Here is a 25,723-nt window from a genome sequence, read left to right as displayed (position 1 = left end):
GAACTCAAATGATTCAAATGATTTGCGGACCCGCTCTGAAGCATAGACAGTAAAAGAAATGGACACAGCGACCCCGTTGGATTCAACGGATAAAAATGAAGTCAATTAGAAGCACGCACTTCTGCATACTGTGCAGACTCAAACTGAGTTTGATGACACAGATGTCACGTGAACAATCTGTAAGTATATTAAATAAAATCTACTGTTGGGTAAGTACATTTTGTATTATTTGATTAACATGCTTGAGTTTTACTTGTTTGACAAGGAGGAACCGAGAGGAATGATGCCCACATTGTCAACTGAAATTCACTGAGTAAGGCTAAAATTAGTTAACGTTAGAAGGCTAAAAGTTAATTATATTGATGTCATTTTTATTGGTACGCTTTAATTAATTATTCAGGGGACATCACAGCCCACCTGTCTTATCAGAAATGTCCTGTTCACTTTCTCACAGTTACACACCTAGTTAAGGGTCTTTATCAAGGGCATCATCACATTAAAGCACTCAATCTTTTATACAATAAAAATTAAATCTAATGCATGTTGATTACCTTTTTCTAATGTTTCATTCATGATTCATTCATCTTGTTCCAAGTTTTTTTTTTTTTTGCTGCAGACCATAAAGATATTTTGAAAATAAGTGCATGTCATTTATCTTTTTATTTTTATTTTTTTATTTTAAAAATAAATATATTCTCTTCCCTTCAGATGCTGTGAAGTGAATGCAACGATGGCAGAACACCTGAAGCACGCTCCAAGAAGAGCTGAGGGTGGAGGTTACACAACAAATGAGACAAACAGCTGTAATGTGTTATATGTGGGATAGTTTACCCAAAAATGAAAATAGTCATAATTTTCTCACCCTCGTGTTACTACAAACCTGTATAACTTTCTATGTTCTGCTTGACACAAAGATTTTTGGAAGAATGTTTGTAACTAAGCATGTCTCGTCATCTTAGCGATCATGATAATTTTTCCTACCATGGCAGTTAATGATTTGTGAGATTGTGAGATCTGCTTGGTTACAAACATTCTTCCAAATATCTTTGTGTTTATAAGACAACTGGGTAAGTCAATGACAAGATTAATAAAGACATGATAAAAGGAAACCCTCTTTTAACATTCCAGTCGAACACACGTGAACGCATTCTCAGAAATGACTCAAATGATTCGCTAACCCGCTCTGAAGTCGCGATCTGACTCAAATGATTGTCAATTAGAAGCACGCACTTCCTGGGGGTACTGCGCAGACTCAAACTGAGCTTGATGACGTAGATGTCACGTGAGCAACCTGTAAGTCTTCTAATCGCTGTGCCAAGAGAAATCTGAATCACCCACCGAATCTTGCAGAGAAGGCGAGTGTGAATAGGAGCAAATTTTGGTAAGTATTCTGATTAATTATCTCCCTTGACTTTATGCCTCCACGTCCCTCTGATAGCCTCACAGACAGTAAAAGATTGCATGCGAGCTTCTCCTCCTGTCCATACGGTAATTTATCTACTGCGCGACAGAGAGTCACAGGTTATGACGCAATCGTTAGCCTATTTTTTACAAAAAACTGCTTCTACAGGACCATAACGTAAGATACAAGGTAATGGAGCCTTTTATAGATTTTCGTGTTTCTTTATAAATAATTAATGGACAAATGGGTTATTTAAATGCCTCAGATAAAAAGTTATTTGCTGTCAAAGTGATGGCAAAATGAATGGGAGTCAATGGAATGCTAACAGCAGTTGGGGGTCCGCTAGGGGTGCTTCAAAAAAATATGAAACCCTCTCCCCCTGCTCTGAAGTCGCGATCTTACTCAAATGATTCGCGAACCCGCTCTGAAGTCCAGATCTGAACCATATGACTCATTTGACTCAAATGATTTGCGGACCCGCTCTGAAGCATTAAAAGACAGTAAAAGAAGTGGACACAGTGACCCCGTTGGATTCAACAGATAAATTAAGTCCCGATTGAAAATGAAGTCCCGATCGAAGTCAAATGATTCGCGAGCCCGCTCTGATGTCCCGATCTGACTCATATGACTTAAATGATTTTCAGACCCGCTCTGAAGCATAGAGAGCAAAAGAAATGGACACAGCGACCCCATTGGATTCAACAGAGAAAAATGAAGTCGATTAGAAGCACATTACCTTTTTCTAATGTTTCATTCATGATTCATTCATAGTTCCAAGTTTTTTTTTTGCTGTAGACCATAAAGATATTTTGAAAATAAGTGCATGTCATTTATCTTTTTATTTTATTTATTTTTTTATTTTAAAAATAAATAAATTCTCTTCCCTTCAGGTGAAGTGAATGCAGCAATGGCAGAACACCTGAAGCACGCTCCAAGAAGAGCTGAGGGTGGAGGTTACACAAGAAATGAGCCAAACAGCTGTAATGTGTTATATGTGGGATAGTTCACCCGAAAATGAAAATAGTCATAATTTTCTCACCCTCGTGTTACTACAAACCTGTATAACGTTCTATGTTCTGCTTGACACAAAGATTTTTGGAAGAATGTTTGTAACTAAGCAGATCTCGTCATCTTAACGATCATGATAATTTTTTCTACAATGGCAGTTAATGATTTGTGAGATTGTGAGATCTGCTTGGTTACAAACATTCTTCCAAATATCTTTGTGTTTATAAGACAACTGGGTAAGTCAATGACAAGATTAATAAAGACATGATAAAAGGAAACCCTCTTTTAACATTCCAGTCGAACACACGTGAACGCATTCTCAGACATGTAAACTTCGAATTATAAACAGTAAAAGAAAGATTCATATGACTCAAATGATCCACGAACCCGCTCTGAAGTCCCGATTTGAATCATATGACTCAAATGATTCGCGAACCCGCTCTGAAGTGCCGATTTGAATCATATGACTCAAATGATTCGCGAACCCGCTCTGAAGTCCCGATCTGACTCATATGACTCAAATGATTAGCGGACCCGATCTGAAGTCGCGATCTGACTCAAATGATTCGCGAACCCGCTCTGAAGTCCCGATCTGACTCATATGACTCAAATGATTCGCGGACCCGCTCTGAAGTCGCGATCTGACTCATGACTCAAATGATTCGCGGACCCGCTCTGAAGTCGCGATCTGACTCATATGACTCAAATGATTAGCGGACCCGCTCTGAAGTCGCGATCTGACTCAAATGATTCGCGAACCCGCTCTGAAGTCGCGATCTGACTCATATGACTCAAATGATTAGCGGACCCGCTCTGAAGTCGCGATCTGACTCAAATGATTCGCGAACCCGCTCTGAAGTCGCGATCTGACTCATATGACTCAAATGATTAGCGGACCCGCTCTGAAGTCGCGATCTGACTCAAATGATTCGCGAACCCGCTCTGAAGTCCCGATCTGACTCATATGACTCAAATGATTCGCGGACCCGCTCTGAAGTCGCGATCTGACTCATATGACTCAAATGATTCGCGCACCCGCTCTGAAGTCGCGATCTGACTCATATGACTCAAATGATTAGCGGACCCGCTCTGAAGTCGCGATCTGACTCAAATGATTCGCGAACCCGCTCTGAAGTCGCGATCTGACTCATATGACTCAAATGATTCGCGGACCCGCTCTGAAGTCGCGATCTGACTCATATGACTCAAATGATTCGCGGACCCGCTCTGAAGTCGCGATCTGACTCATATGACTCAAATGATTCGCGGACCCGCTCTGGAGTCGTGATCTGATTCGCGAATCCGCTCTAAAGTCCTGATCTAATTCTTTTTCCTTTATTTTAAACAGGTAGAACACAACAATAATTTTCAAATAACAAAATATAAGAAAAATAGAGACAGAGAACATTTCAGCAACATAATAAAAAAAAAAAATGAAGTCCTGATCGAACTCAAATGATTCGCGAGCTGCTCTGATGTCCCGATCTGACTCACATGATTCAAATGATTTGCGGACCCGCTCTGAAGCATAGACAGTAAAAGAAATGGACACAGCGACCCCGTTGGATTCAACGGATAAAAATGAAGTCAATTAGAAGCACGCACTTCTGCATACTGTGCAGATTCAAACTGAGTTTGATGACACAGATGTCACGTGAACAACCTGTAAGTATATTATATAAAATCTACTGTTGGGTAAGTACATTTTGTATTATTTGATTAACATGCTTGAGTTTTACTTGTTTGACAAGGAGGAACCGAGAGGAATGATGCCCACATTGTCAACTGAAATTCACTGAGTAAGGCTAAAATTAGCTAACGTTAAAAGGCTAAAAGTTACTTATATTGATGTAATTTTTATTGGTACGCTTTAATTAATTATTCAGGGGACATCACAGCCCACCTGTCTTATCAGAAATGTCCTGTTCACTTTCTCACAGTTACACACCTAATTAAGGGTCTTTATCAAGGGCATCATCACATTAAAGCACTCAATCTTTTATACAATAAAAATTAAATCTAATGCATGTTGATTACCTTTTTCTAATGTTTCATTCATGATTCATTCATCTTGTTCCAAGTTTTTTTTTTTGAGCTGTAGACCATAAAGATATTTTGAAAATAAGTCCATGTCATTTATCTTTTTGTTTTCATTTTATTTTTTATTTTAAAAATAAATATATTCTCTTCTCTTCAGATGCTGTGAAGTGAATGCAGCGATGGCAGAACACCTGAAGCACGCTCCAAGAAGAGCTGAGGGTGGAGGTTACACAACAAATGAGACAAACAGCTGTAATGTGTTATATGTGGGATAATTCACCCAAAAATGAAAATAGTCATACTTTTCTCACCCTCATGTTACTACAAACCTGTATAACTTTCTATGTTCTGCTTGACACAAAGATATTTGGAAGAATGTTTGTAACTAAGCAGATCTCGTCATCTTAACGATCATGATAATTTTTCCTACCATGGCAGTTAATGATTTGTGAGATTGTGAGATCTGCTTGGTTACAAACATTCTTCCAAATATCTTTGTGTTTATAAGACATGATAAAAGACATGGTTAAAGACATGATAAAAAGCAACCATCTTTTAAAATTCCAGAACACAAGTGAACGCATTCTCAGAAATGTAAACTTTGAATTGAAAACAGTAAAAGAAAGATTCATGTGACTCAAATGATTCGCGGACCCGCTCTGAAGTCGCGATCTGACTCAAATGATTCGCGAACTCACTCTGAAGTCCCGATCTGACTCATATGACTCAAATGATTCGCGGACCCGCTCTGAAGTCGCGATCTGACTCAAATGATTCGCGAAGTCCCGATCTGACTCATATGACAGATGATTCGCGAACCCGACACGAACTCCCAAAAAAAATGACTCGCGATCCCCAAACTGACTCAAATTATTCGCGAACCTGCTACGAACTCCCAAACAAATGATTTGCGATCCCCAAACTAACTCAAATGATTCGCGAACCCGCTACGAACTCCCGAACAAATGATTCGCGATCCCCAAACTGACTCAAATGATTCGCGAACCCGCTACGAACTCCCGAACTGATTCAAATGATTCGCGAACCCGCTCCGAACTCCCGAACTGATTCAAATGATTCGCGATCCCGCTCCGAACTCCCGAACTGATTCAAATGATTCGCGATCCCCAAACTGACTCAAATGATTTGCGAATTCTTGAAAGACCAATTCAAAATGTTCCAGAGATCGAAAGTTTTTTTTTTTTAAATGAGTGAAGAATGAGCACAGGACGACAATGACACAGAAACTATCAACTGCACTCTCTGTGTTTACCATTGAATCGGACTTGGTCAAAGAAATTAACTTTGGGGATGTAGTTGACACATTTGCTTGAGCAAAATAAAGGAAGAAGCATTTCTGTTTAGGCAAAAAAACCTGACAGATTTATTATTATTTTGGGGCAAACGTGAATTGACGCTGTCATTGAATTGATGTACATTTTGAATAGAGACATTTGAATATAGTGCTAACTGCTCGTATGCCTACATGTATATACCTTATTTTTCGGACTATAAGTTGCACTTTTTATCATAGTTTGCCTGGTCCTGAGACTAGTCAGGTGCGACTTATCTATCAAAATTCATTTGACATGAACTAAGAGAAATGAATCATGATAAAACATTACCGGCACCACACTGTCTTAATACGGCCCTGGTCTCTGCTCATCTTCTTTTACTGTCTATGATCATGACAGGACCTGGATCCATAGACAGTAAAAGAAATGGACACACCGACCCCATTAACAGAGAAAAATGAAGTCAATTAGAAGCACGCACTTCCTGGGGGTACTGCGTAGACTCAAACTGAGCTTGATGACGTAGATGTCACGTGAGCAACCTGTAAGTCTTCTAATCGCTGTGCCAAGAGAAATCTGAATCACCCACCGAATCTTCCAGAGAAGGCGAGCGTGAACAGGAGCAAATTTTGGTAAGTATTCTGATTAATTATCTCCCTTGACTTTATGCCTCCACGTCCCTCTGATAGCCTCACAGACAGTAAAAGATTGCATGCGAGCTTCTCCTCCTGTTCATACGGTAATTTATCTACTGCGCGACAGAGAGTCACAGGTTATGACGCAATCGTTAGCCTATTTTTTACAAAAACTGCTTCTACAGGAACATAAAGTAAGATACAAGGTAATGGAGCCTTTTATACATTTTCGTGTTTCTTTAGAAGTAATTAATGGACGAATGGAGCCAAGTTATTCACTGTCAAACTGATGCCAAAATGAATGGGAGTCAATGGAAAGCTAACAGCAGGTGGGGGTCCACTAGCCAATGGCGGCGCCCAGGGGTGCTTCAAAAAAAAATGAAACCCTGCCCCCCTGCCTGGATCAGTGAACTGCGTCTAGGGCTGATGACGTCACTTCCAGGGAGTCATGTTGTACACGCCCCCATACATTGACTCCGCCCCCACGTCAAAACAGTGCCACAAAGAGAGACGTGCAGAAAATTGAAGCGCAAAGGAAAAATGGTATCGCAAGCTCAAACTAGACTGACACGCAAAATAAAAGCAGCACTGCAAATAAATTAATAGATATGACCATGGAAAATATTTATTGCAAAATCATTGCTTTCGCAAAACTTAATTTTCTTTTGCAAAACGTAAATTTTTTGCGTATACAGCATTAAATTGACTCCATAGAACCATTTCAAAAGTTTAAAATTCTACAGGATTTCTGGGAGTCGTGGGTGTTCGTTGCATTCTGAGAACAAAGTCCACCTCATGGAAGAAGAAAGCTGTCGTGTTTTCAATTGACAAAAATCGCTGATCAGGATCAACGAAATGCTAGATTTTTTAAAGTATGTGAAGTTCACAGCTTAGACTCTGTTGTAGTAAACTTGCATGCCATTTTTGAATAAAGAATTTATTGGTTGCATAGTGTCTATTATGGCATCAACTTTACATTTTCATGCCCCTAAACATGGCGCTGAACAAGACTAACTGTGATTGGTTTGGCCCTTTGGTCAGTCCTTGGCCAACGAAAGCTGCGATGGAGTCCAGACCTTCTGCCTTCAGTCTAAAGGTCTAGGTATATGAAACTATAACTATAAAATGACATTAATTTATTCTAGTATAAGTTGCTAGATTCAGTTGCAGTTCAACCCCTTTTACTAAAGGCATTGTGAAAAAATCAGAAAATACAATTTTATTTAAATTCATGGTAAATATAAAGTTTATCAGTTATTAAAAATTAATTTAGTCCCAAACCAGCTATCCCTTACCAAATAATCTATGCAAAATTCACTATTTTGCTACACATTCTGGCACAGTTTACTTTTTATTTTATAAATTGTGCTATTTTATTTTGATAATGGCAAATCGGAGGAACAGCGTTGCAAAAATGAAAAAAACATTAATGTGTTCAACCTATATTTCAAACGATAGTGACAATTATTTAATAATCTATTTCAGATTTCTAGACATGTAAAGAGCTAAATATTTACCAATTACATGTTAAGCACCTTTTACACAATACATTTCTCCAGTTAGATAAGGATGTGGTGACAAACAAATCATCCGGTGGATCTGTCGTTTGTGTTCGGAAAAACTGAGATTTACCTTAAAATTCTATCCATAAAGACTGATATCCTTGTGTTGGATGTGGGCTGCATGTCTGATCAATGCTGGCAGAAAGCCTCTGGGATTGAGAAAGAAGGCCAGTCAATAAACACGAGGTGTAATACTGGAAGAGTCCTCCCACAGGTATGACCTGAGCTGGTCTGCTCGAGTCTCCAGACGTGAGAGAGCTGATGATGTTAGATATGCAGCAGTGGAGCTTGTCATGTTATATTTAACTGGCTGAAAACTGTCTAAAAGGGGATGATACAATGCAACGGACCAAGATAAGCAGATTCCATTCCCATGCCGATGTCCTTTTTCCTTAACTTTTCTTGTAAAGTTAGCAGCCTTTCCCAAGCCGTCCTATAGTCTGGACGTTCTTGAGCTTGCATGAAAAGACTTGTTAAAAGACTGTAAAAGACACATTTATATTTAAGTATATATATACATATGTGTGTGTGTGTGTGTGACCCTGGAACACAAAACCAGTCTTAAGTTGCTGGGGTATATTTGTAGCAATAGCCAGAAAGAAAAAAAAAATGGTATGGGTCAAAATGATCGATTTTTCTTTTATGCCAAAAATCATTAGGATATTGAGTGAAGATCATGTTCCATGAAGATATGTTGTAAATTTCCTACTGTTAATATATCACACCTTATTTTTTTGATTCGTAATATGCACTGCTTTGAATTTATTTGGACTTCAAAGGCGATTTTCTCAGATTTGTATGGATTCCTTTTATAAATCTTTTATATCCTGAAAATAAAAACGTAAAATATAAATAAAATAATAAATATAGTCATACACTAAAATAGTGCTACTTGATGGTAATGTTCAGATGCCAAATCACTCATACTATTTTTCCTGTAAAATTTTTAACTGTAAAAAACACTATTTAAAAGAAGTATAAAGTTAATTTATTTATTAAAGAAATTAATGTAAAGTGTTTGACAAAATATAACAACATACATATCAGTTGTGCAATTGTTTCCTCCAACATTCTCCTGTTCAAATCTATTCATGCATGGTATATGTAAAAAAGAAAATATGAAGATACTGATATCTTAGAGCAGCTTAAAGCAATATTTTAGAGCAACATTCATGAAAAGAAGGATGATATCTTGCTTTGAGTCTTTCCTACAGATAACGGAGATGCTGCAATGAAAAATAATAAGAATGATTAGCATATTTATCTACCATCCCTGTAGCTGAATACAATATTTACACACAATTATTAAAAAAAATACCTTGATTTAGTTGACTTGATCCCATGTCTGAACCCTGGTTTGCAACAGAATCATTTCCAGTCAAGGATTTTAGCAGCTCACCGAACTGCTTCCTGTGCTGTGGTCGAATGAGCACAGACAACCCTAGACCAGACCCAACAAATTCAGCCTCTTTCACAACAGATACCCAGTTAAATAAAAATGTAAAAAGTTATGATGAATCTAAAAGAAACAGACTAACGTTCTAGTAGAGGAATGTCTTCATCTCTCTCTGTCAATAAACTCACAACAGTTGGCACCATCTGTTCATAATTGTTAGATGTTTTATAGGCCTGCAAGGCCAAAAACATCTGTCGGGTTTTTTCTGCACCGATGGCCTGTTTAATGTCCGACAGCAAAGAGGAGCACGACAGACCTTCTTTGATGGATGTTTCTGGCTTTTGGACTTCACTTCTCACCTTCACTGTAAAAAAGAAACACGTTCCAAATGTACAAATGTCTACAATGGTGGAAATTTCTATAACACCAAAAAGGAGGACACTATGCAGGATTTGAAGCCAGAATAAAAACAAATTTTAGTTTTTTTACATATTTACCCCCTTACATTTTTTTTTAGGGACATTTTTAACCATTACAAGGCCAAATTTTCTAATCTTATTAAATGTATGCATCATCTTTCATCAGAATAATAAGACAGTAGGGCATCGATTCGAAATCAACAAAATTATCTTTGTACCACAAAAGTGCATCTGAAGTGACATTTAGATGCATTTACACAGACTGTTTTCAATGTTGATTCCACAAATGCATTTACCTAAAATTCATAAATACTGTTAGAAGACGAATGTGTTAAATGTAAAAATGGACTGAATACAGAATTGTGAAAATGTAAATATGAAACTAAAACCATCAGTAGGTGCGAGAAGGCAGTCATTAATTCACTCATTCAATCAATTCGTTCAGAGAGCCTCGATTTCAGAACTGCATACTAGCATACTACTTTTACTATTTCTGACATTGAAGGATAAGCTAAAATAGTAAGAGTGGTAAACTAGTACGGACCTTTGAATTTAGCAGCTGTCTTCATGAATGGCTTATTGCATCACTGACTCCAAAACGTTGAATCATTCAGATACACAACAATGTGTTGATCGAAAATGCAATGTTGGCAAAATGAAGCAAAAAAGCCATACTGATAGTCAGCGTGTAGCTTAAATTTAACATGAACAAAAAAGAAAAAAACAATTTATTTATAATATACGCCATTGTATAAAATATAAAACCGTAGTCTTATAAAGAGGATAAATGAGCGTTTCCAGCATCCAGCAGTTTAATAACTTGACTGTCTGATCTAAAACTTGATGGATGGCCACCCTATACAAGACCTTTTTAACTGCAGTTAATACCAATAAACTCCAATATACCTCCAATTTTACCATCTCCACCACTGAGCAGGTGAGAACCACCTTTGTTCAGCTGTTCACTGGGTGGATTCACAGGTGACATCTCACTTTTTGCTAGAAAAGGAAAACATAAAACAATGTTATTTATTATTATGGAGAGAAAAAATAAGTTCTAAATGTTTCCTGTAACGGTTACACACTATATATATATATATATATATATATATATATATATATATATATATATATATATATATGTTCCTGTAGCTCAAGTGGTAGAATGCACTGTAAGTCGTTTTGGATAAAAGCGTCTGCTAAATGCATACATTTAATTTAATATAGAAGTCAGACGTTACCGGTGTTCTGCCTGAGAGCATCTCGCTCCTCCCTGGACAGCGAATGCTCTTGTTTATAGCCACAGCCTTCACCTGTTAACTCCAAACAACGCTCATCGAACTCTTTCTTATGGTGTGGTCGAATAAACTGATAAAGACCTTGAGAAAAAGAAGATGGTGCTCTTTATCGGCCAGTTTTGACAATCAGAGATCAGTGAAGGGAATTCAAATGTTGGTTGAACTAGCAGTGGAAATGTAATCGGCTTGAAGAATGTGTCGTGATTCTGCACCTCTGAGCAGACCGTGTGTGTTGGGGTCTTGCATGAGCGGTTCGGTCACATTAGTAAGAAGGTCACTCAGGTCATCGGATGTCTTGTAGGACTGCAGCGCCTCCATGATGAGCTTGAAGTTCTCGTGACTCAGGCACCGTCTCAGCTCCATCATGAAAGCTTTGCCTGTTTTTTCAGTACAGGGAGCCACTGTTTTCTAAAGCACAGCCAGCAGAAGACATAAAACACATTTAATGCAAAAGAACAAAGGAGATGCACAAATCCATTTTAGTAATCCACTAAATTTATAAGTGTGTCATTTCTGTGTCACCAAATTTTAAATTGCAAATATAATGTCAGTTTTTGAGGAAACCTATGAATAGCTTAATTGTCAATTGTTTTTTTTTTTTTAAAGAAATGTATTTAGTTATTAAGCAAGGACACATTAAATTACCAAATGTGACAGGTTAACTAATGTTACAAATATTCAAATAAAGGCTGTAGAACTTAAAAAAAAAAAAAAAAAAAAAAAAAAAAAAAAAAAGATCAGCACTGATTTCATTGTTTTTAACACTGATGATAAGCTTTGCATGAATACATTTTTGCATAGTCTTGTAATCAACAGAATAAGGTCTACATGCACCAAAAGCATACAGCACGTAAAAATTCAATCAAGATCCCTCACCCGCTCTTGAACCACTTTAATTTTCCGTTTCCCTCCCCTCGATTCATCATCCAGACGTTTGTCATGCTGGAGGGAAAGAGTCGACAAGCGACTCGCCTGCAGGGTCAAAGACCAATGAGAGAAAGGGAAAATTAGCAAAAAGATTTGATCACAGTTATTTTACGGCATGATCTGCACAAAGAGCTTAACTGATTAAAGTAGAAAGATTTGAGAAAGATAAAAAGAGATCATGGTGTCATTCAAAACCCTGATCATGATTTATGAGGTTATTTTCTCACCATTCATCTCTCATTTATTCAACAAAAAAGTCATTTTCTAGGTTATTCACTTCCAATTTCTCTGAGAAATGTGAAATCACTGCCTTCACCTTCGTATGAATTTAAAAGACCTGGAAAAAGGGCACACAGGTCGCATGTGACTACTTTTGGCCATTGCCATATACATCCCCATGCAATTTCATTATATGGAAAACAGCTGCTCCGACATTCTGCATTACATCTCATTGTGTGCTAAATGGCAGAAAGAAAATAAAATTGACTTGGAAAGAGAGCAACTAAAGGATTTGTCTGCTGATTTAATTCTTGTCTCACTCTTTCTTCCCCAGCCATGAAGTCTTCCCTTCCTCCTTTGTTGGTTGTGTCATCCAGGGCATCCAGCAGGCTCACTGGTTTCCTGTTACTGGTCATCTCCATCTCATATTGAATGCAAAGTCTGGCCGCTCCATCCCGCCCAGAATGGTCCTCTGAGTCTAAAACATCACGGTCATTTTAATTGACTCGCATTGAATGTCTGAAAACATAATGATTTGTAAAATATTTTTAATGAATTCTCTTATGCTCACCAAAGCTGCAATTATTTGAATACATTGATATTGTGAAATATTAACATTTGAAATAACTATTTGAATATATTTTGAAATGTAATTTATTCCTGTGATGCAAAGCTGAATCTTCAGCATCATTTCTCCAGTCTTCAGTGTCACATGATTCTTGGGAGATCATAGTAATATGCTAATTTAGTGGTCAATTATTAATAATGGCACTTATCACTGTGTTATAAAACATTTTTGCTGCTATATATTTTATGAAATAATTTTTCAGGATTTTTTTGATGAACAAAGTTCAGACAGCATTTATTTCAAATAGATTTTTTTGTAACATTATAAATGTCTTTGATTTATTTAATGCATATCTGTAAAATAAAAGCATTAATTTCTATTAAAAATATGCACACAAACCCCAACAATTTGAATGGAAGTATAATCATGGTTTCAGTATATATATTAAGAACCTCAACTGTTTTCAGCATTGAAAATAATAATGATAAATGCTTCTTGAGCAGCAAATCTGAATATCAGAATGATTTCTGAAGGATCATGTGACACTGAAGACTGGAGTAATTATGCTAAAAATTCAGCTGCGCAGCACAGGAATATTTCTGTTTTAAAATATATTACAAAAGAAAACATTTTAGATTTTAATTTATTAAATTGTAATAATATTTCACCAAATTAGTGTTATTTCTATATTTTTGAGCACATAAATGCAGCATTGGTGAGCATAAAATTCTTAATTTAAAACATTTAAAAAAGCATTGTCTGATGTTAATGTTTAATTGGTTCAACTGGGATTTTTTTTTTTATAAATCAGTCTCAGAATGAGACAAAATTATAATTCATCGCTTGTCTTACTTGTCTTTTAATCAATTACTGTTTTAAAAAAATACAGTAGATTCAAGCAGGAGTTTAATAAGAGTTAGAGGCAAAAACCTCCAAGATGTGAAATATGTCTTAATGAACAGTTAATCCAGGAGCCACAGACCTCAATAAAATGCCAGAAAAAAAAAAAAAAGGAGGAATAGAGGTGAGCTCACCTAATTTTCTCCTCTTTAGGCTGGGGACGTGTGAGTCTAGTGTTTTAGCCTTTTGAGAGGTGTCCCTGAGACAGACACTCTTAGCAGGACAGCTGGAGCCTGTGTGGAGCGGCCCGGTGTCTGTCTGGTTTTTACAGGCCTCTTTGTCTTTCCTAACAGGAACTGGTCTCTGATACACAAATCGAGCAAGAAATGTGCATGTCAGCTCATATTAGAGTAAAAACAGGTTCATGGAACAGGAAAACAGAAACAAGAAACGGACTTACAGTTTTTTGCGCCGTCCGAAAGAAATGAGCCACATCACGGACCATGGTCCCAAAGCCATCATAAATCTTAACATACGGCCTCACCCATGAAGGAAGCTGATTACGGGCTTCGGTGCCTTTGAACCTGGAATTTAACATTAATAAAGATTAATATCTGTGTACTTGCTCTCCAGTCAGACTGGGAACTGCAGTTGTAGTAATTAGCACTGACCTGTGATCACAGAGGAAGATAGCTCCGTAGTCTTCTCTGTGCCGGATCACTCTGCCAATGGCTTGATTGACAGCTCGAGAGGCCTGCTGCCTGTACCACTCCTGCCCAGACAGATACTACACAACCAGACAGACCATAAGAACACACAGCTCTACCTGAACCATGTGCAGTTCACTGCATGTTCGCTTTACACCAGGAATACATCAACATGAGTGTACACACCATCATCATTATTTCCCAAAAAGATTGAAAATAAAAATATTACAAATGTACTAAATAATACAATATTTAAAATAAAAAAAATGATATTTTACAAATATTTTAAGGTATTGGTCAGTTTTATTTCACAAACATTGTGAATTATTAATGCATAAATGTGACCCTGGAACACAAAACCAGTCGTAAGTGTCCATTTTTCCATTGATTTATGGTTTGTTAGGATAGGACAATATTTGGCCTTGGAGTTTCAGATTTTTCAATAGTTGTGGGGGTGCAAAAAAGAAAAGAAAAAGAATAATCTAAGTATTGAGAAAAATCACCCTTTAAAGTTGTCTAAATTAAGTTCTTAGCAATGCATATTACTAATCAGTTTTGAAATGTTTATGGTAGGAAATGTACTAAATATCTTCATGGAACATGATCTTTACTTAATATCCTAATGATTTTTGGCATAAAAGAAAAATTTAGAATTTTGACCCATACAATGTATTTTTGACTATTGCTACAAATATACCTGTGCTGCTTATGACTGATTTCGTGCTCCAGGGTCACAATATTATATGACATATTTACACCCTGAACTAACCTTTCCACGTCATTAAAGGTCAAAGGGACATGTTTTTTTCCCTAAGAAATAATAATAAATATAATATTCAATAACAAACTACTTTTAAAGAATTTGATCCTTTTACTAAAGAATTTATCTTCATTAAGATATCATAAAGGACAGGTGTACCATCCTGATATTTTCACGCTATGCCCCAAATATCAAAATGAATAAATACATTTTTTTTTTTTTTTAAATGATTGCATGTATTTACATTATATGTATGAATTATATCTTCTGTGCATCCAAATCTCAGTGTCACATGATCCTTCAGAAATCATTCTGATATGCTGATTTGCATATTACTTTTGGTCAACTGAATGCACGATTGTTAAATATGTATTCATTTATAAAATATGAATATAAAATAAATATAAATAATAGGTTTGAATAACAAACTGATTTTTAATTCAATTAAAGGTACCTTCACTCCACTAATTTTATTCTTGCACATCTCGTCCAGATACTGCATTTTTAGCACCACTCTGGGGTCCATCCTGGGGGGGAAGGGAAGCCCAGTGATCACAACCCCTCGACCGTACGTGTCTGCAAAATCCAACCCTTCACTCGCCTTGGAAAACAGAAAAAATGTGTTGATATTACCGGTCTTGGTTCACAATAAATTATTTTCTATTGCATTCAATATTTATAGACTCACCTTTCCTCTGCATACGGCGAAGAAGCTGCCTCCGCTGGAGTTTGGGTCGTTCACCTTGTCATAATAACCATCAATCACCTGCAACAGAATCCAATTTCAGAGCGGCACTGACTGACAGCTTGTGCAGATTAAGCTGTGTTAGCATTATGATAGCATCTATATCAACTCATACTGAGTGAACAGTTATAATATGACTGATAGTGACAGCGGTTACCTCTGTAAAAGTGCCTTTCCCCCTCGTTTCTACAAACATGGGCTTCACATGCTCAATGCGATCCGCTTGTCCATTAGCCTGCGAGAGTGAAGGGAGAGGTGTATAATCACTTAAATGCTACAGTTGGCAAAAGAGGAACAAGGTAATCACAAAATATAAAAAATAGTTTTCATTTATTTCACAATAAACAGGGTTTCTGCAGGTCTTATGAAGGTTAATTTAAGACTTTTATAATCTTTCTGACACCTTTTGATACAGCTGTCAACATTAATTCATTACTTTTTAAGTCATAGTACTAAAACTTAGACTTGCCAAACGTTATTAGGCAAATAGTTTTTACTGTACTTTCTGATAACGCTGCAAACAGGTGACATTCAGTATTTTTGTTTTGCTTTTCAGGGCAAATATAAGAAAGAAGTCTTGACTAATGACAAATGGATCAAAATGTTGCTGGGTTTATGAATAAAACAAGAACAAATATCTGCCAGTGGGCTCAGAAGAATCTACTTAATTCAAAGGGAAAACAAGTTTTAATAAGCGATTGATAGATAGTTGTTCTTGGTTTAAATATAAACTCACTTCACTGTGTTCAGTTTCTCCAAAAAATATTTAAAATCTTCACTCTACACGTGCATTTCATGAAACATTTAAATGGCATGACTTTATGAAATGTAGACTTTCTGAATTAGCTACATATTTGTCTTGGGAATACAAGCTCACCCTCCAGAACTCCAGAGTCTTATCCATCACTGGATACGAGGGGAAGAACACCAGCAGTCCATGAGGCACCACCCGTGCCAGATTTACTGCAAAGCCAATAATAACCATTAGATTGATAACCGTGCGGATCATCAGATCAGCTGCTGTTCTGTGCTAGGATCTCTCACCCAGAGTGTTTCCCATGGACGACATGTTTTCAGGAACAAACCTTCAAAAACCAAAGAGAGCCATGATCACATGCTAAATATTCACACATTTTCACCAGTCATATGGATTCAGAAACTTGAAATGTAGCAAACATGTCACATGAGCTGCTTCTACAGCAATGTTATTTTAGGATCAGTGAGAAACTACTATAGTTATATTTCTTCTGTTTTTACCTTTTTTTATTTTTATTAAACTTTTAGTAATTTTTTGAGTTTTTGCCATTTTTATTAGGTTTTTAATATCCATATATATTTTTTTAAATATTTTTTTCAGTTTTAGTTTTAGTTATTTAAGTATACACAGCTAAACTAAAAATTTTGTCCCTGAATTTTTATTTTAATATTAGTTATTTAAAATAACAAAAATGATATAAAAAATATATATTTTTATTTAACTATAATAATCCTGTTTTATAATGTGTTTTTTGTGTTTTAACAGCCCATGGTCAATATAATTATCACATCTCAGCTAATAATAACAGTATCAGACACTATTATATTTTTATTAATATTAAATAAATTTTATATTACATTTTTATTGTAGATACAATTTTGGTACCAAAATTTGGTTGTTGTGTGCATGTCATTTTTTGCAGTTTTATATGTCTATATATATTTTATTAATATATCTGTTTTTATTTTAGTACATCAAGTTAAACTAAATTAAGATACTTTGCCTTGGCAACTAGTTGAAATAAATTTTAGAATTAAAAAAAAAAAACTTGGAGCTAACTTCAATAACATGGACATTTAAAATTTAATTTATTCCTGTGATGTGCAGCTGAATTTTCACCATCATTACTTCAGTCTTCAGTGTCACACGATCCTTCAGAAATCACTGTAAAATCCAAATTTGCTTCTCAAGAAACATTTCCTATTATTATTATCAATGTTGAAAGGAAAAGTATTTGTAACAGATATCTTTAGTTACTGTAGATCTCTTTCCTGGCACTTTAGATCAATTTAATTTGTCTTTGCTAAATATATGTACTAAATTACTAGCTCCAGACTTCTTCCCCTTCAGCATGATGTTAATGTGACAAAACAACCCTTGATAAAACACTCACCTCCTGTTAAAGGCTGTGCTCAACTGCACACCATCCGGACCTTTTTCAATGACGCTGACGAAGATCTGGTCACGCTGGATGACGTGAGGATTCTCCAAGGATACAGGGAAAGGACTGCAGAAAGATCAGCAGAGAATTAGCACCCAACCCGCATCAACTCATAAACCTCAGTGAGGACAGCTAGAGGAGAACAGCACTAACATTTGCATTTCACAGGTGAAGGATGAGAGCGGCGAGAGAGTTCCACTGGTCAGAATGATGCTGCGCACTTCCTGTCTGAGCAACTCCTGCATGCTGAACCCCGGCGAAAAACACCAGTAACTCAGCACATTCCCTAGAAAATACACAAACACACTTTCAGTCTTTTATAGCTCAGAATATAATATACCTAATATACTCAGGAATATCAAATTCCTTTTGAAAAAGCGTTTATTAAACGTGAGGCTTCTCAGAGACCGAATGATACCTTGTTTTTTGGTAGAGGAGGAAGCCCATACATCAGTCACCTGCTTCTTCTTGAAGTTGCTGGTGTCTGGATGAATGTGGACCTGATATGAGACAGATTCAAGAATCAGGAGCAGAGATTGGAAGTGAAACACAATGACTATGCTCAACGTGGATCATAAATACAGCAGAAACTTTAATACAGTGAAAAATATCATTACAGTTTAAGATTTTTATTTTAATATCATTTCAAATATAATTTATTCTTGTGATGCAAAGCTGAATTTTCAGCATCATTACTCAACTTGAGTGTCACATGAGCTGAAGCAATCAATCTTATATGCTAATTTGCTGCTCGAGAAACATTTATGATTACTATAAATAGTGAGAACAGTTTGGCTGCTTGGATTTTATTCGAAACATTTTGTAACATTCTAAATGCCTTTATTACTTTTGATCAATTTAATTCATCCTTGCCAAAAAAAAAAAAATTAATTTCTTTCCAAAAAGAAGGATGGAATGGGATGGATGCATGGTGGAATTTCCCATTAAAACTCAGCACAAAACCACAACTTGAACCGGCCAACATTTCCACTCCTAAAATAATCATAGATATAAATGTACCATTGGTCTTGACTGGAGAAAACTTAAAACCTGATGTGCTCTGACAACTTCATGTAATGAAAATCAATTGGAGCAAACCTTAAACTCCTTCATGCTGTTTCCAATCTGTGATTTCTTGCTGCCCTCTGGAGGTTCAGCCCCAAACACCAGCTGAATAAGGATAAAGAAACAAACATAATAAATATAGGGAAAAAATACAGGAAACAGTCATCTGATCTCTTGAACAAACTCCTGACCTGGATTATATCCGCCACTTTCTGTAGTCCGCTAGTGTTCAGAAAGACACCAGGCCCTGCAAAAGATGACATATGTGCATCAAAGCTGTGCTAATAAACAGGAAAAGTCGATTATATTGAGGATTTGTAAACACTCACTCCCTGCTAAATATCCAGTGATCTGCTCCATGGCTTCCACCACAGCCGTTTTAGTTTCAGAGTTCACATGAGCTGTTTGAAAAAGCTCATATATGAAACTTTAAGAGAGGAAGAGACAGAATATTAGCTGGTGTGTATTTTTACCATCGATATATCAAGGTCACGGACACACGTTCGCAGCACTGAACTCCACTGACCTGCCGGGTTTGGTGATTCCTTGATTATTTGCTGGCATCTCAAAACCGTTTATGGAAGATTCCAGATCCATCAAAACTTCTGTAAGATTATTAAGTTGTGTGTTGAGGAAAATGTTTTTCTTTATACTGAAAAAAGGATTCCAAACAACTCTGTAATACTAAGTTAACTTTTAAAATGCAACCTTACGTTTTATCTTTGCAATTGTAGTAATATCCAGTTTCAATCCTGCAAAATAATACATTGGATAAAAACAAGGGAGTTCATTATTAGCAGTATATAACCTTTGTGTGTGTGTGTATATAAAATGTAAACATACATAAATAATTGTTTATAATATTTAAAACACAAACAATACTTTGAAAACAAACAAATGTAAAAAAGTAAAAGAAAATCCTAACAGATATACACTGACCAGAGTTCAGTGATTCCACATTAAAATCTTCAGCAGAATCTGCTTTGCTAATGTCTGAGGCTTGTTCCCGCAGAAGTCGATCCACTGCCTCAATGGCAGAGATCAGGTCGTAAGGAGTGAGGTCAAACGAGGTGGACTCTTCACACATCTTCTCCTAAAGATGGAGAAAAACAGTAGAATATAAATATGAAAAAACAAGAACACAGAACTGCATCATTTCACATGCTGAATGACTTTGAGGTCTCAAAAAAAAAAAAAAAAACATTAAGACACTTACAACATTATGAGCCTCATCAAAAATAACCACAGCTCCTTTCAGCTCTATGTTGTGTGCTCTTCGACTCTGCGAATCAACAAAAATCCATTTAGAATAAAACAGACAGTGACAATTCTTCCAGCACCCCTCCACCTCCCCATCTCCTCCTTATTCTGTCATACTCCCTCTATGTAGCGCCGTAATGGGGGGGTTGAACTCTGAGCTCAAGCCGATGCACAGCAAGCCAAGTTTGATCAAGGTCTTGTTTAGTATAAGAGAACAGTAGTGTATTTAAAGTGATGATATCAGCAGGATAAATGTCTCACCTTTGGGTCAAGCAGGTAGTTGTATGGCATGAAGATGACATCAGCGTGTTGTTTAAGTGTGCGTGACAGGTAGTATGGACAAACTCTACAGGAACAAACAACCTGATCAATGTAACTACTTAAGAAAATACTCTCACTGGAAACATGTCAGATGATTCATCAGCAGATTTAACTCTTTCCTCGCCAGACTTCTTGAAAAAAGTTGCCAGCCACCGCCAGCGATTTTGATGATTTTCACTCAAATTTGATGGACTCCAGTATATTTTCCTGTATGAAAATTTGAATATGCTATGCACCAAAATAAAGATCAGAGCCTCTATCAAAGATTTTTGTCAAAATCTACATCTTAGATAATATTGAGTGTGATTGTTAAAGCATAAATTCAGTAAATCGCTTCCATCAATACCTCCAACATTGGCACAGACATGTAAACCTCTTCCTGGATCAATATTTTACTCTATAACATTATGCAGTTTTTATTCATATGCTGCTTATTGCTGATGATCGCATTATTTTTAATATGCATCTGTTTACATAAGAGATCGCTTGTTTCTCCGTCCTGTTCATGTGTGTTTTTGTTCTCATTTAGAAGATGTGTAATAGCGCCCCCCAAGTGTATAAAAGTGAAAACACAAAAAAACAAAAAATTCATCTTTGGCAGGGAAGCTTGTTTTTCTAAAAGACGAGATAACTCGACAATGGCAGGGAAAGAGTTAAGATGTCTTAAACTTCACTATTTCTTTCAGTGCTGCAGTCGAGGCCATGAAACAGCATGCAGTGTCTCACCTTTGCTTTTTGCCTGTTTTGACAAGATCTTCCACATCCAGAATAGAATTCATGATTTCTTTGTCCGTGCTTTTCTCTAAAAAGAAATGTATAAGCAGATTCACAAATTAACGATTAAAACCATTATTACTAACACAAAGCTCTACTGATGTCTTCATACCATCAACATTGTTGTAAAAGACACAGGAGCGAGACGATACTTTTGCTCTGCACATGTGAACCTTGAAATAAGACATAATGGTTTAATTAAAATGGTGCTGATATATAGCTCCAACATTTTATGTATAAAGAGGTTACTAAAATTAAAATGGAAAATACAAAAATAAATACTGATTTTAAATATTCTTAAAACCTATTATAGTATCTCACTTATACTAAAATAACAGTGGATTATACCTTAATGTGGTTACTTTCCTGACGCATCACTTCCTGGTTTATGCAGAGCTGTTCTCTTGATCCCAAAACACAAATCTTTGGCCTGCAATCAAGAACAATACAATCCGTTGTTGAAAAAGGAAAATTATATATTTTTTATTCAGCAAGAATGCCTAAAAGTTTCATGATCAGCAAATAAGCATATCAGAATGATGATGCTGAAAATTCAACATTGCATCACATGAATAAATTACTTTTTAAAATATACCGTATTTTTCGGACTATAAGTCGCACCTGAGTATAAGTCGCATCAGTCCAAAAATACGGCATGATGTGGAAAAAAACATAAGTCGCACTGGACTATAACTCGCATTTATTTAGAACCAAGAACCAAGAGAAAACATTACCGTCTACAGTCATGAGAGGGTGTTCTATGTCTTCAGTGTAGACTACAGGAGCAATGAGCAGCATAGAGCGTCCTCTCGCCGCTGTAGACGGTAATGTTTTCTCTTGGTTCTTGGTTCTAAATAAATGCGACTTATAGTCCAGTGCGACTTATGTTTTTTTCCACATCATGCCGTATTTTTGGACTGATGTGACTTATACTCAGGTGCGCATCAGCAAAAATTAATTTTGATAAATAAGTCGCACCTGACAATAAGTCGCAGGACCAGCCAAACTATGAAAAAAAGTGCGACTTATAGTCTGGAAAATACGGTATTCAAATAGCAAAAGGTTATTTTAAACTACAATAATATTTCACAATTTTACTGTATTTTTATTAAAACAGTGTATGTATTAACAGAAAATGTTGAAAAACCTTAGCAGTATGTGATGTTTTTCATCATATGTTTTCATATTCTTAATGTGATAACATGTGATATTAATTCAGATAGCTGACCTGTATGATGTGTTCTTCAGTTCACTGATGACTTGTGTTAGCTGTGAATGGGTCCTGGATGCATATATGATCTTGGGGATGTCTGTGTAATAAGCTAAAATATTAAGGAAAGACAAAACTCATGATTATTATGACCCACGTGTTTTGAAGTACAACTCCTAACGTTGTCCAGCATGTAAACCGTCAAAGGAATTTAGTTTAGAAGTCATATCAGTGTATACTTGGAGTGTCTCCGTCGGTGGCTGATGTTCCCCATGAAGACATGGTCCTGTCAGGAAAGAGCTCCGCACCTCCCATTCTCTCTGCTATCTTGCGGGCAGAGATGGTGTCTTTGAAGTGCTCTCTCCACCCCAGTGTTGAACACAGCAGACAGAGTGTTTTACCTGTGCCAGTGGGACTTTCAAGAACTCCATTCACTTTCTGAAAGAGTACAAGGGCGTTTCATACCATTAATAGGCAATGAACTGAACAATGTGACCTTACAGGAAGACTTTAAAACCTTTATTGCATTAGATTAAATTGTACTGCCTTCATATTATACATGAATCAGAAGGTAAGTAAAACAAAAGTGGCATTCTCCTTCAGCAGAATGACATTCAGAGACATTTAAAAAAAGTTTTTGAAAACAACAAAATGCGGCAGACTTTCTCTTTGTTAAGAACACTATAATGTGTACAATTTTGACTGTCCTAATTTTAAAGCCTTGTGCATAATTCATTTTGGTTGTGTTAATGCAAACTGCATAATATTATTCTAATATTTCGGGATCCACCATTAAAACAGCAATATTAAATCATAGTGCCACTGAAGCATTAAAGTATGCATTGGTTGTTAATAGGCTTTCAATCTTTTGGCAAGGCTACAACACATTTACTATTTTCCACCTGATGAAACCATTATCAGGCTCTCTTGCCTATGAAGAATAGCCTCACTTTTTACCTTATAAAAAAAACAAGGTAAGTTATATTATATATTTTTTTAATATAAATCTGACACTGCACAAAAATAATGCATTAAAATACTCATTGTTGCTAATCACTAACATATACACAGCTGTAATAATCCAAAAGAAAATCTGCTTAGCATTTAGTATGACGACAGTGCCATTATGTAAACAAACTGCCATTTACTGGGTCAAAATATTTAAAAGAAATAATTTTTTCCTAGATATGTTCAAGCCTAATGTTGTTAACAAGATCCATATCAAAGCAACATGGACATTTTTGTCCTCTAAGGACCTCTTAACTGATGCACAGGGGTTAGATTTAAATTAGTTGTCGAGTCAAAGCAAAATGTATTTCAATGATTATCAAGACTGTTAATGTAGCTGGGATTGGACACTATATTGGACAAAACAAAAGTAAAGTGTTCTAATGAACAGGTTTGATTACTTTAGTCATTTCCATGAGTAAAAATCTTAATGTTAAAGCTTGTAATGATATTCTAGTGAATTGTGTGCTTCTAATTTTATAGCAACAGCTTGGACAGGAGCCTTTTCTATTCTAGTCATTGGTGTTTGGTGATGAGTTTTGGCTCAAGGTCTGCATTTAAAGTCACATGTCCAGTTCTTCCACACTGACTCAATCAATCATTTATTTTTTAACTGTGCCTTATACAAAGAGGCATTGTCATGTTAGAATAGAAAATGGTCCTGTCCAAATGGTTGCTAAAAAAATCAGAATATCATTATATGCTTAAACATTAAGATTTAGATCTGTACTCATGGAAATTACTATAGTCAAACCTGTTCATTAGAAAGAGGTGTCCCAATAATGTTGTCTATACAGTGTATGCTCTTACATTCTGCAGGCACTCGATGACTTTGCTCATGTAGTCCTCCTGGCACGGGTATGGAGTGAAGGGAAAGTCCACAGTGACTCCTCTGAGCTTAATAAGAGGCATTGTCCTCCAAAACACACTGGTCACATGTAAAGAGTTCTAGCTATAGCACTATAATAGTCACCCACTCTTAACTGTAACCCCAGAGACCAGCACAATCTTTTAACAACGCTCGACTAAATAAGTATCCTTGTCGGCTGGTGTACAATGGAACACAACAAAATGAAATTAATCTACTAAAGTGACAGCTAATCAAAAAAAGTTACTGACAACTCCAGGAACGCGCCATCAGTTTTTCTTCTTCTTCTTCTTTTTCGCTTTACATGCAGACTCGGCCGATATCAGTGTGATGTTGCCTCCTGCAGGCCGCACTGGAGAAGCGCAGCCAGCAACTCACAAAATGATAATTATAAACCTTTGTACTTAATATTGTAATATTGTAGATGCAACCTAATATTGCCTTCATTTTACATAAAAAATAATTTAAAAAATATGGTAATGTTACTGTAACTGTTTGGGTGCTGTGTTGTTTAAACATTGAACCACATTTGTCACACATAAATATTTTTCAAAGTACAAACAACTAAAAATAAATAAATTATTATACATGAAGAAACATATGGTCATAAAATATGACTTAAGAAAATGTAATTATTGAGCATATAGTAAAATAAATCATTTAATCTGGAATAACATTATTATAAATATTAATAAAAAAGTATAATGATAATTTTCAATTCAAATTCCTTTGTAAATTCTGTGTATTTTATATATATAAAAGGTATATATATATAAAATATCCTTAAATCAACTAGAAGAGGGTTTATTCAGAATGTTTTCATGTTTGTAAGTGGTTGGTTGCTGATATTGTTAAATAAAAATGTAGACAATTCAAATAGTGGGAAAAAATGTACTGCAATGTTTACAAAAACATTTGTTACTAGATTTAACAAAGTGACAAAAACATCTGCATTTGAAACTAGTCAGTAAACAATGCCAGAAAATATTAAGTGTTGCTTCCTTCCCAGCATTGTTAAGCAGAGGCGTCTTCAAAAGTGCATAAAATTAGTTTCCTTGAAAGCAAAGAAGGATTTCTCATCACCAGTGCCCAGATCAAACCAATTTAATGTAGTTTCCTGCATTTGCCTGAAATATTTTCTATATAGCTATGTATTTATTTATATTTATTTATATACACACATAGACTGATAAACGGA

General features: G+C 36.0%; 1 protein-coding gene across 1 annotated transcript; it reads right to left on the bottom strand.

Annotated features, from left to right (window-relative positions):
* Nucleotides 1-8,920: 8,920 nt before the first annotated feature.
* On the bottom strand, nt 8,921-24,833 carry LOC113110781 (regulator of telomere elongation helicase 1-like). The gene is made up of 33 exons (XM_026274962.1): nt 24,468-24,833; nt 22,889-23,087; nt 22,668-22,761; nt 21,788-21,869; nt 21,552-21,612; nt 21,392-21,467; nt 20,606-20,690; nt 20,301-20,366; nt 20,024-20,177; nt 19,798-19,836; nt 19,611-19,689; nt 19,414-19,511; nt 19,276-19,331; nt 19,118-19,189; nt 18,438-18,519; nt 18,173-18,305; nt 17,972-18,085; nt 16,866-16,906; nt 16,699-16,784; nt 15,979-16,056; nt 15,765-15,842; nt 15,531-15,677; nt 14,281-14,396; nt 14,070-14,193; nt 13,804-13,972; nt 12,522-12,679; nt 11,932-12,027; nt 11,268-11,463; nt 10,999-11,136; nt 10,664-10,756; nt 9,481-9,702; nt 9,261-9,383; nt 8,921-9,168 (listed from the first exon to the last, which is right to left on the bottom strand). The coding sequence occupies exons 1-33, from the start codon at nt 24,567-24,569 to the stop codon at nt 9,113-9,115; spliced, it is 3,513 nt and encodes a 1,170-aa protein (XP_026130747.1). The 5' UTR covers nt 24,570-24,833; the 3' UTR covers nt 8,921-9,112.
* Nucleotides 24,834-25,723: the final 890 nt, after the last annotated feature.

The sequence above is a fragment of the Carassius auratus genome, chromosome 11 (assembly GCF_003368295.1).
Source record: "Carassius auratus strain Wakin chromosome 11, ASM336829v1, whole genome shotgun sequence".
Taxonomy (NCBI): Eukaryota; Metazoa; Chordata; class Actinopteri; order Cypriniformes; family Cyprinidae; genus Carassius; species Carassius auratus.
Note: the sequence above shows the minus strand (reverse complement) of the source record. Positions and strands in the feature narration are given on the sequence as shown.